General features: G+C 56.5%; 1 protein-coding gene across 1 annotated transcript in view; it reads left to right on the forward strand.

Moving 5' to 3' along the window:
- Positions 1-17735, forward strand: part of CACNA1I (calcium voltage-gated channel subunit alpha1 I) — an 83261-nt gene that overhangs the window by 34177 nt on the left and 31349 nt on the right. The window contains exons 5-8 of the mRNA XM_039236135.1: positions 5606-5921; positions 7502-7594; positions 10791-11103; positions 13571-13992. Of these exons, the coding sequence (XP_039092066.1) occupies positions 5606-5921; positions 7502-7594; positions 10791-11103; positions 13571-13992 (1144 nt within the window). The remainder of the gene's footprint in view (positions 1-5605; positions 5922-7501; positions 7595-10790; positions 11104-13570; positions 13993-17735) is intronic.

Consider the following 17735-nt stretch of genomic DNA (forward strand, 5'->3'; position numbering starts at 1 on the left):
ATTCATTCAGCCTCTCACTCGAGAGCCACACTCAAGTGTCAGCTCTTGCCAAACCGGTGCTTAGTGCTGAGAATACAGCAGAAGACGGAGTTCCTGCCCTTGGGGAACTGGTCACAGATGCCTCCACTGAGTGGCTCTCGGGGACCCAGGACGACTGCAAGAGGCGTGGGGACACCGCCCAGGGTGGGCTGAGTTTTCTCCCTCATGTCCTGTCCATTGTGGAGAGCAAGCTAAACCAGAGAGCCAGGGTGAGGACTGGGGAGGCGATCGCTTCACCCGCCCATTGCCGTGGGGACCAGAGAAGGGGCTCCCTTGTAGGAAAGGTCCTGTGGGCATGGGGGGGCGGGGAGGGGGCGGCCTATTCTTGTGTCAATCACTTGGAAGAGGCGGGCCCTGCGGCAGCAGGAAAGCGGGGGCACCCACTTCTCCCTGGCTGGTCTTCAAAGATGGAGATGTGCAGGTGTGAGCTCTCAGCTCTGGGGGTTCCGGACACCTCCAGACCCCTCCGTTCCCACATGGGTCTTTCCCTGGGTGATTTGTGGCTGCCTCCTCATTGTCCAGCCTCGGCCCTGGGGTCACCACCCGCTGGAGGCCTTTCCTCACTCCCGGACACTCTAGTGCATTCTCCTGTTTGATTTCCTCCTGAAATTACACTGTGAGTTTATTTACTTGGTTGCTGGGTGTCTCCAGACTGGCTTATTTACCTGGTCAACACCGATCAAGTGCTCCAGCCTAGCGGGTGTGATGGATTAGTGCTTAAATCTGACCCCCCGTGGCGACCAGGAGACCGAGGCCAGGAGAGGGGTGTCTTGCTCCAGTGCAAGGTTGGCAAGGTCAGAGCTGGAATTAGAACCCAGGTTCTGCTGCCTGCAGCGCCTGCCCCCAGTGAGTGTGCTCAGAGCATCCCTCCAGGCTCATAACCCCCCGGGGAGACCCCGCATAGTCAGTTTGGGAGCTCTTGAGCACAGAATCGGGACAGCGCCGCCCAACGGGGAAGTGGCTCTGGAGCCCAAGACTGGTGTCCACTGCAGAGCGCCTGGTCCCTTCTTCCAGAGTCCGTCTATGTGTTAACATGCACACACGGGACTGTTCTCATCCCAGACAGGTTTTAAATATTGCGAATTGCTTTGACAATGTGTCTTGAGGGTGTTTTCACACCAGGGCTTCTTATTCCACGGATAAAAGATAGCTCATCTGGCCAGCCCCAGTTGATGGACCTTGTGTGGTTTCCAAGTTTTTGCTCTGGCACATGGGGCTGTAGGATGCATCCTGTACGCGTGTGATCCTTGTCTACATATGGGATCAATGGTGAGACTCATCATTGCTGCTCCAAGTGTATGTACACACACACACACACACACACACACACACACACACACAGATTTTAATTTTTTTAATGTTTATTTCTGAGAGAAAGAGAGAGAGAGACAGAGTGTGAGCGGGGGAGGAGCAGAGAGAGAGGGAGACACAGAATCTGAAGCAGGCTCCAGGCTCTGAGCTCTCAGCACAGAGCCCTATGTCGGGCTTGAACCCATGGACCTCGAGATCATGACCTGAGCCAAAGTCAGATGCCCAACTGACTGAGCCACCCAGGCACCCCACATATTTTAAAGTTTATTTATTTATTTTGAGAGAGAGAGAGAGCGTGTGTGCAAGTGCACGTGTGAGTGGGGGAGGGACAGAAAGAGAGGGTGAGAGAATCCCAAGCAGGCTCTGTGCTGCCAGCGCAGAGCCCAGTTTGAGGCTTGATCCCATGAACCATGAGATCATGACTCAAGCCTAAACCAAGAGTCAGACGCTTACCTGAGAGCCTCCCAGGCACCCCAAAGTGTATGTGTATTTTTATGCTTTTTTTAAAGGTACAAATTGCACTTAGCGGTAGATGCAACTGTTAAGTGTGCAGCCTAATGAAGTTTTACATGGGTCTACACCAGTGTAAGGCTGCTCAGAGAAACTTATGGGGCCCAAGGAGACTCCCTCCTGCACCTTGTGGGTTCCTATTCCCCTCACCCCAAAGTAGCCCTACTCTGACCTCTATCACCATAGATTTGTTTTGCCTGTTTTGGAGGTTTCTTTAAATGGAGTCCTACAAGATGATACCTTTTGTGTCTGCCTCTTTGGCTCAGTGTAATGTGTCTTTGAGATTCACCCACGTTCTTGTGGCTGACACTAGTTTTATTTCGTTTTTGTTGCTGTGGTATATATTGAGCAAATATACGACTACTTATTTTTTTTTTTTCATTCTACTGTTGATTTGGGTTGTTCCTGTTTTTCTTTTTTCTTTTTTTTTTTTTTTTTTTGGTGGCTATAGCCATCCTTTCTTTTGGGTAAATACCCAGGAGTGGAATTGTTAAGGGTGCACGTATGTTTAGCTTTAGTAGATTTTTGTCAAATGGTTTTCCAAGGTGGTCTCAATGTCTGCTGGCACAGGCTGAGAGTTCCGGTGGCCCTGCGTCCTCAGCAACATTTGGTGATGTCGCTTTTCACCTTCACTATTCCGGGGAGAGTGCAGTGGTACCTTACCGTGGTTTAAATTTGTATTGCCCGGATGACTAGTGATGATTAGCCCTTTTCACGTGGTTATGGGCCGTTTGTGTATTCTCTTAGGAAGTGTCTGTTACCGTCATTTACTCTTTTTAGATTCGGTGGTCCTTTTTTTTTTATTATAAAGTTGCAGTGGTTCTTAGTACTGCATTTAAGTCCTCTGGTGGATAGATATGTTGCAGATATCTAATCCCAGCCTGTTCTGTTTTCACTCTCTTAATGATGCTATTGGATGATGAAGCCCTTAGTTGTAGTGGTCCAGATGACCAATTGTGTTTTTTTAGTATTGCTTTTTGTGTCCAGTTTAACCTTTTCTTTTGTGTATTTTTAAACAAATTTTTAATGTTTATTTGTTTTTGAGAGAGAAAGACACAGAGGGTGAGCAGGGGAGGGGCAGAGAGAGAGAGAGACACAGAATCTGAAGCAAGCTCCAGGCTCTGAGCTGTCCGCACAGAGCCCGATGCGGGGCTCGAACCCACAAACCACGAGATCATGACCTGAGCTGAAGTCGGACGCATCCCCAACTTAACCTTTTCTTAACCCAAGATGATGAAAATATCCTTCAGTGTTTTCCTTTAGAAGCTTTCCTGTTTTGTCTTTCACATTTAGGTCTGTATTCTGTCTCTTAGAATGGTACGTGGTTGGGGTCAAGATTCCCTTTTTATACAGATATTCCGTTCTCCCAGCACCGCTGATTGAGAAGTCCACCCTTTGTCTCCTGAATTGCAGTGATGTCTTTATCACTGTCAGGTGGCCATTTGTATTTGGGTTGGATGCGTACATGTTAATTGTTGACGCATGCTGCCAAATTGCCCTCCAAAAAGTTTATATCAGTTTACACTCCTGCCAACAGTGGATGCACATGTCTATTTGTACTCACTCTTTTCTGCACTCAGTACCATCGGCCCTGAAATATTTGCCATTTGGATGGGTGTAAAATGATCTTGATGTTATTTTTGTTTGCATTTTCCTGTTATTAGTTAAGTAAGCATCTCTTCCTATACATTGGTATATTGGCTCCTCCTCCCCCTCCCCCAAGTATATTGGCCATTTTATTCTTCTGTGAAATTTTTCTTTGCTTTTCTTTGCTTTTTTCCCCCCCTTTCCTTTCCTTTCCTTTCCTCTTCTTTTCTTTTGTCCTTTTTGCCTCGAGTGGTTCTTTTTCTTTTTCTTATCGAGTGACAGGTGGTTTTAACATAGTCTAGATGTCTTCTATTTGTTTGGTATGTTGCCAATACTCATCCCAGGGCACTGACAATCTCTGGCCTGTTTTTGTAAATAAAACTTTATTGGAACACAGCCATGCCCACTTGTTTACCTATTTCCTGTGACTGTTTCACGTTATAGGGGTGCAGTCGAGTAACTGGCACAGAGACCATATGGCTCTATCTGGCCAGAAAAAGTTTGTCTACCTCTGCTTGCTTGCTTGCTTTATTTATTTATGTATTTATGTATTTATGTATTTATTTGCTTGCTTGTCTTTTTACTTAGTATGCTCTCTTTTGTCTCCTAGAAATTTTACATTTGCATATAGCCAATCTTTAGTGGTTGCTTTGTAGAATTTGGATTTGTATCTTTTATCCAGGAAGGCCTTAGACATATATCTTTTTTTTGTCAGTGATTTCTTTTAGGTGTATTTATTTAGTTTGAGAGAGAGAGAGAAAGAGAAAGGGGCAGGGAGAGAGGGAAAGAGAATCCCAAGCAGGCTCTGTACAGGCCACGCAGAGCCCGACACGGGACTCAAACTCACGAACTGTGAGATCATGATCTGAGCCCGAAACCAAGAGTCAGACACTTAACCGACTGAGCCACCCAGGTATCCCAGGGCTTATATACCTTGAATTATCAAAAGTATTCCCTGTTCTCTTGTACTATTTTTGTGATTATGTTTGTTGCATTTATGACGTTTAATCCACCATAAGTTTATTATTTTAAATTTTGTAATGTATTTTGCTTAACCTAATATATCCTAAAGATTATTTCCTATGTGTAATCAATATAAATAATTGATAATGAGATTATTTACATTATTATTATTGTTTCTTTTGATACCAAGCCTTCAAGAGGTTTATTTCCATACATGGTGTGAGGTAGGGATCTAACTTTATTATTTTTTCCAGACAGCAGGTGTCTGAACACCACTTATTGTTTGGTTCTTCTATTCCCCAGGGATCTGAAAAGGTGTCTTGGCAATAGACTAAGTTCTGTTTTATGTGTGGGTTTGTCCCTGTGCTCTGTCGTAGTCCATGAATCTTTCTGTTCCTGGTGCGATACTATATGCTCTGGTAATAACTATAGTTGCATTTTGCTCTCTTGTAAGGCTGGACTCCACTCATCTTTCTCCTTTAAAAAAAATCGACTTGCCTGGTCTTCCATCCAGATAAACCCTAGAACCAGCCGGCCAGTTTCCACAGACACAGACAAGTTGGGATTTTGATTGGGTTGCATTGAAACTCATTGTTTCACCTCGCAGGGTGGGTAGGGCACAGATGGTCTGCCTTACAGATGAGGAAACTGAGGTCTGGAGAGCAGAAGTGAACAGCCGGAGGTCACATAGATGGGGAGGGGTGGGGCAGGCTGAGGATCAGATCCTCACTTGTTGGGTCAGTAGAATTCAGCATTTGTTGATTAAACATGTGCTCTGTGCTGACCCGGCAGTGTGTGGGGACTGGCGAGGCCGAGAGTCTGTCCTTGTCCCAAAAGAGAGTCAGCCTCCCGGAGGTGTTGGGTGCCTGTGCCCTGGGAGCAATACGGGTGTGTGCAGGGCATAGTCTGGCCTCAACGGGTCAAGGACTAGCCCTGCTCCGTCCTGGGAGGCCCTCTTAGGGAAGGTTCCCCAAAGGGGGACCCTAGAACTGACCACACTGGGTCCGTGGGAGATTTTTCGACCATGGGGAAGGGTGTCCCAGGTGGAGGGAACAACTGAGGCAGAGGTCTGGAGGCAGTGAGGGGACCTGCTGGGACAGTTCTGCTACACTGCACGGCCTCCCCCCTTCCTGCTCCTCCTGGTGGTGACCCCTGCCCTTCTCTTCTTTTACAAACCACCGTCACCTGTGCACAGACAAGGGGATGTGGCCCTGCCCCCCTACTACCAGCCGGAGGAGGACGACGAGATGCCCTTCATCTGCTCCCTTTCGGGGGACAATGGCATCATGGGCTGCCACGAGATCCCCCCGCTCAAGGAGCAGGGCCGCGAGTGCTGCCTGTCCAAGGATGATGTCTACGACTTCGGGGCCGGGCGCCAGGACCTCAACGCCAGCGGGCTCTGTGTCAACTGGAACCGCTACTACAATGTGTGCCGCACCGGCAGCGCCAACCCCCACAAGGGGGCCATCAATTTTGACAACATCGGCTACGCCTGGATCGTCATCTTCCAGGTGAGGCCACTCAGGCCGGGCGCCGGCCCTCATGCCAGGGCCTGGGAGACTGGAGTGGGGTGGGGGAGGGGCGGAGGGGCCCGCTTCTTCTGGAAGGTAGGGCTCCGTGTTTGCCGCCTGTGTCACTGAAATCTGCCCAGTTGGTTGGCACAGTGGGCATTATCGTGCCCATATTGAAGACAGAGTCAGGATTCTAACCCAGGCCCGGGTGCCCCCAAAGCCTGTGCTCTCTGTGGAACCCCGGGTTGCCTGGGGGCAGACAGATCCCAGCAGCGAGGTCCATTCCCAGAGGGCGGAGGCCAGACTCACGTCTCCTTAGAGGGGCTGGCCAGGCAAGGCGTGCATGTGGGACGGGGTGGGGGGAAAGACAGTGCTGGAGGAGGCGACCGCCTGAGTGAAGGCCTGGGTGCAGGGAAGGTTCAAGGTGAGCACCAAGGAGCTGTCCGTCTGTCTGGGCAGAATCTCTCGAACCTTTTTTGTTGACCAGTCCGTAAGAAATACAGTTTACTCAGTGCGCATGTATGCGAACACTCCCGGTGTTTACTGTGTGCCTTCCCGGCCCCGCTGCACGGCAGAGGATGGGGGAGGGGAGGGAACTAGGGCTGTGAGACCTTGGGTCCCGCTTCACATCTTATGCCTCAGTTGCTCACCTTTAATGCGGGGGTGATCACAGCCCCCTCTCGCCTCGAGTGGCTGAGAAGAAGAAACTAGATGATGTGAGCTGAACAGTCAGCCGAGTGCGGAGTGAGTGCTTGGGAAAGGTCACCTTCCCGCTGCCCTGGGAAGGAAGAAAACGGCTAGAGCAGGGGATGGGGGCTAGGAGCCCCGAGGAGCCGGGAGGGCCTCACCAAGGCGGCTGCTCTGGGGAGCAGCGAGATCACAGAATTCAGAGCTGCAAGGCGTGATGTGATGTGACCACAGCCACAGCCGTGTTTTGAGACCCTCAGCCCCCAGGGCGGGCGTGTGTGTGTGAGTGGGCTGCCCGGGGCTCTTTCTCCGGAAGCAAGCAAGAGGGTAGTGCGGGGGAGGGCCCAGCATTTGCTTTGCGCAAGGCTGCTCTGCCTCTCTCTCTGGGAAGGAGAATGGGAGCAACAGTCACACCAGCCTCCATCGTAGCCTCACTCCTGGGCTCAGCTGAGCTGCACCCTAGTCCTGCCAGGTAGGCTGGTAGCCCTGTGTACTAGAAGAAGAAACTGAGGTTCAGAGTGGCCCAGCTGGTGAGCTGGAGTTAGAGTCTAGGGCCCCCTGCTTCCAGCCCTCCTGCCTTAGTGAGGGAGACTAGAAAGGGGAGGGCTCTGGAGCAAGAGGGATGAGGCTCAAGTCTGGCTCCCCGCCTTCCTGGCTCTGTGACCGTGGGCAAATACTGTAACCTCTCTGAACCGCAGTTGCCTCACCTGTGCATGGGAGATGAGGAGGGGTGGCCCGTGGAGCCTTGTGAGAAGTTCAAGAGAGAATGTGCGCCAAGCAGACTGGCACACAGTAGGGCCTCTGTCTGGAGCGCTGCGTTTGTTGCTGCCTTTCCTAAGGGTGCTGCCTTTCTGTCTCAGGCTCACTGGTCCTCTGCTCTGTTCTGGCTGCAGGTGATTACTCTGGAAGGCTGGGTGGAGATCATGTACTATGTGATGGATGCTCACTCCTTCTACAACTTCATCTATTTTATCCTGCTTATCATAGTACGTGTCAGGGCAGCCGGGGCTTTCTGGGCAGGCTCGAAGACCCGTGGGCCAGGGATGGGGTTGGGGGGTTCCCAGGGAGCCCCTCAGAGCCAAGAAAGCTGAGTGGGAGGGTACAGGAGGGGCAGTTTTTCTTTTTAAATTTTATTTTAAGTAATCTGTACACCCAACATGGGGCTCGAACTCACAACCCTGAGATCAAGCGTCGCGTGCTTCACCGACTGAGCCAGCCAAGCAATTTTTAAAATGCCTCCCAGCAGTGGGTGATTGAAGGGACTCATCAGCGCGGCTGCGGGAAGCATCCATCACTTTCGATTGCCTTCATTTCTCAAATCTGGGCATTTAGGACCATCTAGTCACTCCTGCTCGTGTTTCTCTGCCTCGTAGTCTCTGGGAATACATTCTTCTCATGACTGTAGCTAGGTGCAGCCCCAGGATGGAAGCTTCTCTAGGGCTCCAGCTTGTTCCTCATTTTTCCAGGGTGAGAAGGGGAGAGGCTCTGAAACAGAAGCTGGGGCTGCTTCCCTACAGGGCCCCCTGAAATTCTCCTCGGAGGGATTCCCACCTCTCTGGCCCCTCTGCCTTGGGGGGCCTGGCTTGGGGTGGAGGCGGGGCTCTGTCTGCCTCACAGAGCAGGGCCCTTCCCTGCCAGCCCCCCCTTGCCCTCCCCCACAGTCTGCCCAGAGCGAGCTCATCCACCTTGTCATGCCTGACTGTGGCTTCAGCCACAGCATAACCCCCCAAACGCCAAGGTGATTCACTCCTGGGAGAGTCAGTGCTGGCTGGCTTCCTGCTGCTGTGAGGCTGGAATCTCCGGTGTCCAGGCGGTGGGAGAGGCCATGCTTGGCTCTCCGGGGCAGCACCATTTTCTGAGCTGGTGGGACCTTGACCTGAGGGTTCAGGGCAAGCTGGCGAGTGACCTGAGACCTACCTGCTGTTGGCTTTGCTCTGATGCCTTCCTGGGGGAGGATGGGGCCTTGGACCTGTAAAGAGACGAAAGGAGCATTGCCCTTTATCCACTGGTTTGTTCATTCCCCAGCACCATCAGAGAAACCCGCCCTGCTCCAGGCCCTGAGCGGAGCACTGGGAACCCCACCCTGCCCTGGAGGAGCTCACAGTCTCGGGGTGGGGGTGGGGGGCGGAAGATGGGCTACGCTTGACATTGACCAGATAGTGTATTAAGAATCATGGCAGAAGGAAGCCTGAGAGGTTGAGGGAGCACAAAGGAGTTCTCTAATCTAGCTTGGAGGAGGGAGAGGGGCACGGGAGGCTTCCTGGAGGAGGTGATACCAGAACTGAACCTTAGAGCAGGCAGCCCGAGGCAGGGGGCAACTCGCAGAGACCTTGAAACGGACAGAGTCCTGACTGGGGGCACCTCGAACCACTGGGGTTGCTAGAGGAGGCTCGAATTTCAGAGAAACGCTGGGGAATGTGGCCCGCCCCTCCTGTTAGAGTCCTCCTGTTAGAGTCGGGTTGGTACTACCAGCATGACCCGAGGCAGTGACGCCACCTGGGTTTATGGGTTCTCAGAAAGATTAGATGAGACAGTCTGAGGCCTGCATGGCCACCGGGCATACAGCAAGTGCTCAATAATTGTGCCCTGCCGCTATTAATGCTGCTATTACTGGGGCCCAGGTGGCCCTGTCACAAGAGAAAGACTACTGGTGGGTGGGGGGGTTTGAGGATGTCGAGCTTTTCCGGGTACCAGGAAGGGTCCAGAGAGCAAGGCCTGAACTACCAGGCTTCCATTTTGCCTGCACAATCCTGGCCATGCAGGCCCGCCTACTCATTCTGTTCCTCAGGTGAGGACCCTGAGCCCCAGAGAGGTGACAGGTCCTCAGCTCTCAGACTCTGGTCCCCGCTGGGCCCTCTGATTGGAAACGTGTTAAGCTTGTCTTGCCTGAGACTTTGGTTTTACAGGCAGGGAAATGGAGGCCCAGAAGGGATGGGGGAGGTGCCCGGGTCACAGGGGCAGCAGCTGTAGAGGCAGGCTGATGGGTGTGAGCCCTCAGAGGGAAAGGTTCTGTGCCCTGCTTGGTGACCCCTCACACAGGCCTGATGCCAGCAGGTCTCCAGGAGATGCTTGTGGAAGATGGAACTGAGAAAGCCAGTAAGGGGCATCTTACCTGGGAATTTTCCCAGAGTCCTCCAGCCAGGAAGCCCTCCCCTGACCCCTCGAAAACCCGAGAAGCCCAGCTCCCTATTTGTGGCATGGGGACAGGCGGGAAGGGTGAATCAGTGGCTGGGACCGTGGCCTGCGTGAACCTCCTGGCAGGTGGCCTGGGGGAGGATGAGAAGCTACCCTCCGTGCTGGTGGGGCCACTGATCCCTTTCAAGGGCTTAGCAAATGCCAGAGGAGGGGCTGTCGTCTGGAAACCAGGGCAGGAAGGGTTCTGCGGCCTGTGAGGGCCCCTGGAGCTGGGCCCTGCGTCATGAGGTGGTGGGATTCTTAGCACCGACTGGGCAGCCCGCCCCCCCCCCCCCCGCCCCTAATCCAAGCACAGATACAGCCACACAAGTAAACCCTTTCTGAAGGAAGCTTCTCTTTTTTCTGGATGCCTAACTGAGGCCCAAGTGAAGGCCAGAGAGAGGGCAGGGCTGGGGTAGGGACTCAAGGCCTGGGTGGCCTGAGAGCAGCTCAGCACTGATGTCCCAGGCGGGAGGATGGCCCTGGCCGGGTCCCAGGGCCTGGGGGATCGGGCTTCGAAGTGGGTCCCAGTGGGGCCTGGGGAGCTGCTTGGGCCACCGCTGTCCTGGGGCCCTGGCCTCCTCTCGGAGCAAGGCCTCAGCAGTCTTTTCCTGTCCCTATCTGTGCCCGTGCCTCTCCGTCTCTCTGGGCCCTCCACCCTCTGCCCCTCTCTCTCCCCGCGTCCTGGCACCCATCACCCCGTGTCCCCCACGCCCTCCACTCCTGCACTCTCTGAGCCTCTGTCCCTCCCTCTCGGTGTTTCTCCGCCTCGTCTCTCTGTCCTTCCTGCTGGCTCTGGCTGTCCGCCTCCCGGCTCCGTCCCGGCCCTCCTCTTCCGGTCTTCCTTTCTGCCTCTGTACCCCTCTGCTCCCCACCCCGTCACCCTGTCCCACCTCTGCCCCCTGGTTTCTCTTCCTCCATCCCTTCATCCCCCTCTCCCCCGTGTCTGCCTTCTGCCAATCTGTCCCCTCTGTTCCTGTCCCTGTCCTCTCCTCCCGTTGGTCACAGGTGGGCTCCTTCTTCATGATCAACCTGTGCCTCGTTGTCATAGCGACCCAGTTCTCGGAGACCAAGCAGCGGGAGCACCGGCTGATGCTGGAGCAGCGGCAGCGCTACCTGTCCTCCAGCACGGTGGCCAGCTACGCAGAGCCCGGCGACTGCTACGAGGAGATCTTCCAGTACGTCTGTCACATCCTGCGCAAGGCCAGGCGCCGGGCCCTGGGCCTCTACCAGGCCCTGCAGCGCCGGCGCCAGGCCCCGGGCCCGGGGGCGCCCCCCTCCGCCAAGCCCGGGCCCCACGCCAAGGACCCCCGGCATTACAGTAAGTGCTCCCGTCTGCGCCGCTTCCAGGGTGCCCCGCCCAGGCCTCGTGTGCCTCCCAGGGGGGTTTCCGGGGACTCCGTGCCGCTTGTGAGCCTCCCCAGCCCCGGCGGAGCCGTCCAGTGGGTTGAGAACCCAGGTCTCCCCCCGGGAGCTCCTGTCCATGCCCCTCGATCCTTCCCTGCTTTCCTGACCACCTGCCGGTGCCTGGTCGGGCTGGCCTCTGGCCGGGGGCACTCAGCACCCCGCGCCCTGGGGGAATTCCCTGCCGACCCCAGGGGGTGGTCATGTGGACTCAGGCTCCACCCGGGATTCACGCTCAAAGGAGACGGACAGTTGTCTCTGCTGTCTGGGCAAACTCTAACTGCTCCCCACTCAGCCCGTCTCAGGCCCCGCATGCCTTCCTGCTGCCCACGTGCTCGCACACCAGAGCGGTGACAACCAGCCACCTGGAATAAAGGGGCTGTGGCCCACCGTGCCAAGGCATGGTGTGTTGGGGACCCCTGTGCCATTTTGTGATCTTCTGTCTCTCGGCTGTTAGGCTCAGAAAAGGCTCACCATTCATTTTCTCGTCTCTTCTAGAAAACAGCCCTGAGAAGGGGGCAGAGTGAGTTATGTTATTCCTCTTTCAGATGGGAAAACAGGTCCAGATAGGTGAAGGGAGTCACTTAGGGTCACACAGTGTGTCAGTGACAGAAACAGCATCAGGGACATCAGAGTTGGGGTTGCTGAGCCCGCCTCCAGAGGGAAATGAACGCTTGGGCTCCCGCAGAAGGCAAATGCGCCATAGGAGATGGGCCCTGCTCCCAGCTGGCGCCAAGACGGGAGTCAGCAGGGACCCAACCCAGAGCAGGTGCACAGCGTTGACCTTGGACAGCCTGGGCCTCTCTGTGGGCCTCAGTCTCCTGCTCTGTAAAGTCCAGGACGGGGCTCATGCGCAGTGGGAATCAGCCATCCCCCAGGCCCTGCCCCTGCCGCTCTCAAGCCCTGAGCATCTTGGGAGGGAGGCCGGAGAACTGCTGCTGGGAGCTGCCGCCCACCCACCCTCAGGCACCAGCCGTCCAGGCGTGGTCTTGGAGGAGGCTCCAGGTGGCCCGTGGGCCGGCCCAGCACGTGGATGGGGGGCTGGGGTCTGCGCGCAGGGTTCCTGGATGACGCAGGGAGGGGCTTCCTGCTGCCACCCCCACGCTCTCCAGAGAAGCCATGTGCAAAGAAGTCCCGGAGGGGGAACTTGCCCCTTGGCCCTGGGCCTCCGTACCTTCCCCCTTCCCTGGGAAACAAGTTTCAGGGGGCCCAGCCCTAGGTACAAGCAGGGCCGAGATGGGCTTTACTGAGGTGCAACTGACTCCCGGCTTCCGCCTGCCCCACCCCCGCTCCAGGGGATGCATGAGTCAGAAGGCCTTGTCCAGAGAGACGTTGGGAGGCAAATCTGGATGAGGAGGGCGGGCATTGCATGTTTTTCATTCCCTTTAATTATTATTATTATCTTTGGATGTTTATTTAGTTATTTTGAGAAAGCGCACATGTGGGAGGGAAGGGGGTGGTGGTGGGGAGACAGAGAGAATCCCAAGCAGGCTCTGCACTGTCCCCACGTGGGGTTCGATCCCATGAACCCTGAGCCCGCAGCCTGGGCAGAAACTGGGACTGAGATGCTAGACGACTGAGCCACCCAGGCACCCCTCCCTTAAATGTCACTAATGTATTTTTTTGTTCACACAAGGAAAACATGTTTATTCCAAGACAGCCTGGGTAAACATAAAGGAGAGACCAAACCACCCAGAAAGAACCTCTCTGACACCTCTTTGAAATGGTTAAAGGTCGCAGAACTCAGGTCCAAGACTGGTCTGGGCTCCTTAATCTCTCCCCACTCCCTGCTGTGCCTCCTGCGGCCCGTGCAGCCAGCCCCAAATCCCAGGGGCTTCTAGGGCAAGGGTTTGCCTCCTGCCCGGGGCTCCGGCCCCCTTCCCTCCCTGCGACACAAGCCCCACGTGCAGGTGGGAGTATTGAAGATGGAAGGTCACCTTGGCTCTCTCTGAGGGGCGTCCACCCTCCACATCAGGCTGGCTCTTTTCGAAGCCCTTTCTCGGCATTTCCCCAAGTCCGATGTCAGCAGGCAGGACGGTGGGAGGGCTGGGCCTCGGGCCAGGAAGTGATGTAGCAAGGACAGGTGACAAGCACATGTGCCCCAGGCACTGTTCTGGGCACACCACACACATCCCCAGGAGGACCCTCCCCCCACAGCCAACAAAGCCCAGAGAGGTAAAGCCGATCCCGATCCCGCAGGAACCACAAGCCACCTGACCTCCTGCTGGGGCCCAGACAGAACTTGAACCAGAGGACCTTGAAGCACACGTGGGGCTGTGTCCCAGGGTTAGGTTGGCGCCTGGTGTGGGCAGGGTCTGCCCCCTTAGAGCCCCTCAAGCCTGTGTGACCTGAGGCACCCACCTTGCTTTGTGTTTGCTTCACAGAGCTGTGCCCTCAACACAGTCCCCTGGACCCGATGCCCCACGCACTGGCGCAGCCCATCTCTGCCATGCTGGCCTCCGACCCGGCCAGCTGCCCGCGCTGCCTGCACGAGGGGAGCCGGCGGCCCTCCGGCCCGGGCAGCACTGACTCGGGCCAGGAGGGCTCGGGCTCTGGTGGCTCAGGCGGTGACTCGGAGGAGGAGGAGGGGGATGGGGCCCGGAGCAGCGAGGATGGGGCGTCCTCAGGCCTGGAGAAGGAGGACGAGGAGGAGCCGGCGGACGGGCCGGCCCGGCTGTGCGGGGATGTGTGGCGGGAGACCCGAGCCAAGCTCCGAGGCATCGTGGACAGCAAGTACTTCAACCGGGGCATCATGATGGCCATCTTGGTCAACACCGTCAGCATGGGCATCGAACACCACGAGCAGGCCAGTGGGGGCGGGTGCTGGGGGCGGGGCCGGGCACAGGCCTGGAGGGAGGGCTGGGTGCCGAGGCCCATCCATGCGGCCTGGGGTATTGAGCGTCCCCTGTGTGTCTGTCTCCCACCTGCCCGGGGCTGGGTCTGATTCTCCCCTGGGGCCTTGGTCCAGAGGAGAGGGAGCCTCCGGGTGCCTGGCCAGCGGGTGAGTGAGCGAGGGAGGCCAAGCTAGGCTGGGACCTGCTGGGTTGAGATCCGGCTCCTTTCTCCCAAGCAGCGAGCAGTGCAGCCTGGACTCCAGGCAGCTACAGCCCTTTCCCCTCACTCCTGCCAAACCTGCCTTCCAGCCGTCAGCTTTCCCCACGAGCCCTCTGACAGCCAAGGCCCCCCTGTGGCAGTGCCTTCAGCAGCCTGGGCATCCTGCTGTCCCTGATGTCCCCATACAGCCCACCCTCCACGCGGCCCAGAGGCACTGAGGGTGGCCCCAAGGCCCCAGAGACTGTCCCCGGTCTCCCTTCTCGGCCAGCCCTGCGGTTTCCTCTGTCCTCAGCACTGGGTGCGGGCAGTGCCGTGTGGCTGTTGGCTGAGTTGAATGGCGCGTCCCAGCCCCCTGGGACATCAGGGTTCAGAGACATCGTCCCAGGGGAGATATAGGGTGTGTAAGAGATAAGAGGCTATTTGTAGGGACTCAGGAAGGAGGGCTCGGTGGGGGGGTTAGCACACATGTCCCCAGCAAATTGGTCATACTCTGGGTGACAGCCTGCGTGACACGTCCTTTTCCTGGATCCACTTGAAAAACACCGTTTTCTGACTCCCCCAGCCCCTGGGTGGGTTCCCTCCCTTGACCTGCACCCCTACCCTGTGAGGGCACCCCACTTGGCAGCTAGTGGCCCTGAGGCCTAGGGAGAGGATGTCACTGACCCAAGGTCCCACAGACAATCAGGGGTCAGATTTGAACTGACATCTTTCTTTAATGTTTATTTATTTTTGAGTGAGTGAGAGAAAGAGAGAGAGCAAGCATGAGCAGGGGAGGGGCAGAGAGAGAGGGAGACACAGAATCCGAAGCAGGCTCCAGGCTCCGAGCTGTCAGCACAGAGCCCGAAGCGGGCCTTGAACCCATGGAACTGTGAGATCACGACCAGAAGTGAAGCGGCACGTTCAACCGACTGAGCCACCCAGGCGCCCCTGAACCCACATCATCCTGTGGCAGGACTGACACCCTCCCCCAGGGTTCAGAATGTGGCGCCCCCTTTGCGTCCCTGCCGCCCTCTTTCTGCGGAGGCACTCCACCCGCCCACTGCGCCGCCCCGTGGTGGGCCACACTCTCATTTCCCTCTTCATTAGCTCTCCAAGCACTGGCTCCATTCAATTTCCTTAAATGCGGCCCCTGGGGCTGCAGCGACACTGGAGTTGCTGGTTTGCCAGCCATTCCAGCTTAATTAAAAAGGTCTCTGGGGACGAATGGGGGGGAGGGCTCTCTGCAAGGTAAAGCTGGTGACACAGGCAGCCCAGACCTCCTCGCCTAGGGCTCAGCCTTCTGGCCTCTCCCGGCCTAGGCTTGGGGGTGGAGTGGGGCAGAAGCCTGGCTGGGCCAGTGGCCCCAGAGGGCGTCTCATGGGGAAACAGACATGTTGGGGTCCTGGCTCTAATTTCTGACAGCTTGTCACAGAGCTGCTGTAATAGAGCCTGGGCCCGGTTCCTGCCAGGGGCTTGTGGGAACTGGCTGTGAGAGCCAATTTTCTAACACTTGGGAACTTCGAAAGCCTGATCTTGAACAGTTGGGAGCTTGGGACTGGCCATGGCGGGAGTCTTTACACCATGGAAATTGGCATATGCTGCAGATCAGGGCCACTTTTCAGAGTGGCCTGTTTGCCAGGGTTCTCTGGGTGGTGGCCTCCCCCCCGTCTCCGCCAGCCCCATCTCGGGGCCTCCCTGCTTGACCTGTACTGCGCGCCGTCTGCTGCCCCTGCCCGGGCTCCTCCCTGGTTCTGAGGCTGCCAGCAGGCGGTCTTGGGCAAGTCACTTGGCCTCCCTCGGCTGGCAGCTCCACCTGTAAACGGGCTGCACAGAGGGGCTGGAGGGTGAAACGTGTTAAGAAGCCCAGCGCGTAGTAGGTACTCACTAATTTGCAATTATTTATGAGTCTTCTGTTTGAACCTCACATCACCACCCTTGGGGCGAATTTACCTTCCGCTGTCTGGAGCCTCAAAAAATTAATGAATTTTTTTAAACAAGTGAGGGGGAGGGAGAATTTTTAAAAATGTTCTTTTTAAAGAAGCCTGGAGTGGCAGCCATTGTTCTGCTGAGCTCCACGCGGGGCCTGCTGGGGGCCCGCTGGTATTTTTGCTCCACTCCCCGCCCCCCCCCGCCCCCCTCCCCAGGCTCCCAGACATGGCTTGGCGGGAAACGATCCACCCCCGTGTTTATTTTGAGCAGCCCTGTCTGAGGTGGTGCCTGCAGAGAGAGGTGGCCCAGGGCCACTGGGAGGCAGGGAGAGTGGGGAGGAGCAGGAGAAGATGGGAGCACGTGCACAGCTCCTTTCCTGCAGGGGTGGAGACCCAGGAGGGGAGGCTTTGCAGGGGCCTGGCAGGGAGCTGGGCACACGACCATGGGGGTGGTAGGTAGTGACAATGGGCAAAGCCTGGGCGTTGCTCTCTTACTCCACCCTTGCCTCTGTGGTCTCGGGTGCTCAAATGAGAGGTGAGGTTGCAGGTGCCCATGGCCAAAGTGGCCATTGCTACCCAAATCATAAGGGATTCCAGTGTCCCCACGTTCCTCAAGGTCAAAGATGCTGTTCCTTGCAGGGACTGGCCTGGGAGGAGGTGACAGGTAAAAGGCGGGGGAGGGTCATCCAGGCAGGGGCCTGCTTGTGACCCATGAGGTGGCCAGATGGCGCTGAGGTCTGCTCTTTGCCCGAGACTGCGTGACACGCAGGTGGGTGGGGTCACGTCCCTCCATCATCACCCACCGTCCCCTGTTGCCACATTTCTTCCCCAATGGGGCGGGCAAGGCGAGTGTCTCATATCCCCCGAGCAGATGGGGAAACCGGGGCTGGCCCAGGTGACATGGTGGGGCTCCAAGATGCTGAGGTGGAGATGGAGGTTCCACAAAGCATGTGAGAGGCAGTAGGGGGCGCCTGGGCAGGGGAGCTTCGCTCGGGAGCAGTCCCTGTTGCCCCTCCTCCCTCCCCCGCACTCACCTGTCCAGGAGTGTGACGCCTCCCCAGCCGGGCAAGACTGCTCTCAGTCCCATCCCGTCCAGGAACTGAAGGATGCTCACCGAGTTGGACAAGACACAGAGGGTTGGGCTGAATGGGCAGCAGGGGTGAGGCGCAGGAAGCCTCCTGGGGCTGCCTGGGGCTTGGCCACTGGCCCCTGCGCGTGGGGGAGTGCATTCAATGCCTCCGGACCAGTGGATGGGTCAAAGCAGTCTTTATTTTCCCTTCTGCAGCCCCCATGTCATTGCTGACCCAGGTCTGGCTTAGTGCCCAACATTCTAGCTCTGTGGGCACTTAAGGGAGAGAGCAACGTGGGCTGCAGTCAGGGAAGGCTTCCCAAAGGCAGTGGCATTGAGATGGCTCCTGAAGGTTGACTATGAGTTCATCAGTGAGACTGAGGAGGGACAGGTACAGGGACCAGGAGCTCAGGCATTCCCCCAAAGGACCCTGAGCCCTCAAGGATGCTGTGCACAAAGGGCAGGAGACAGCCCCGGAGGCTGGGGAGGGGGCTGTCCATCCACAAAGTGCCTTAAGGC

The sequence above is a fragment of the Hyaena hyaena genome, unplaced genomic scaffold (genome assembly GCF_003009895.1).
Source record: "Hyaena hyaena isolate Hyena2069 unplaced genomic scaffold, ASM300989v1 scaffold_4, whole genome shotgun sequence".
NCBI lineage: Eukaryota > Metazoa > Chordata > Mammalia > Carnivora > Hyaenidae > Hyaena > Hyaena hyaena.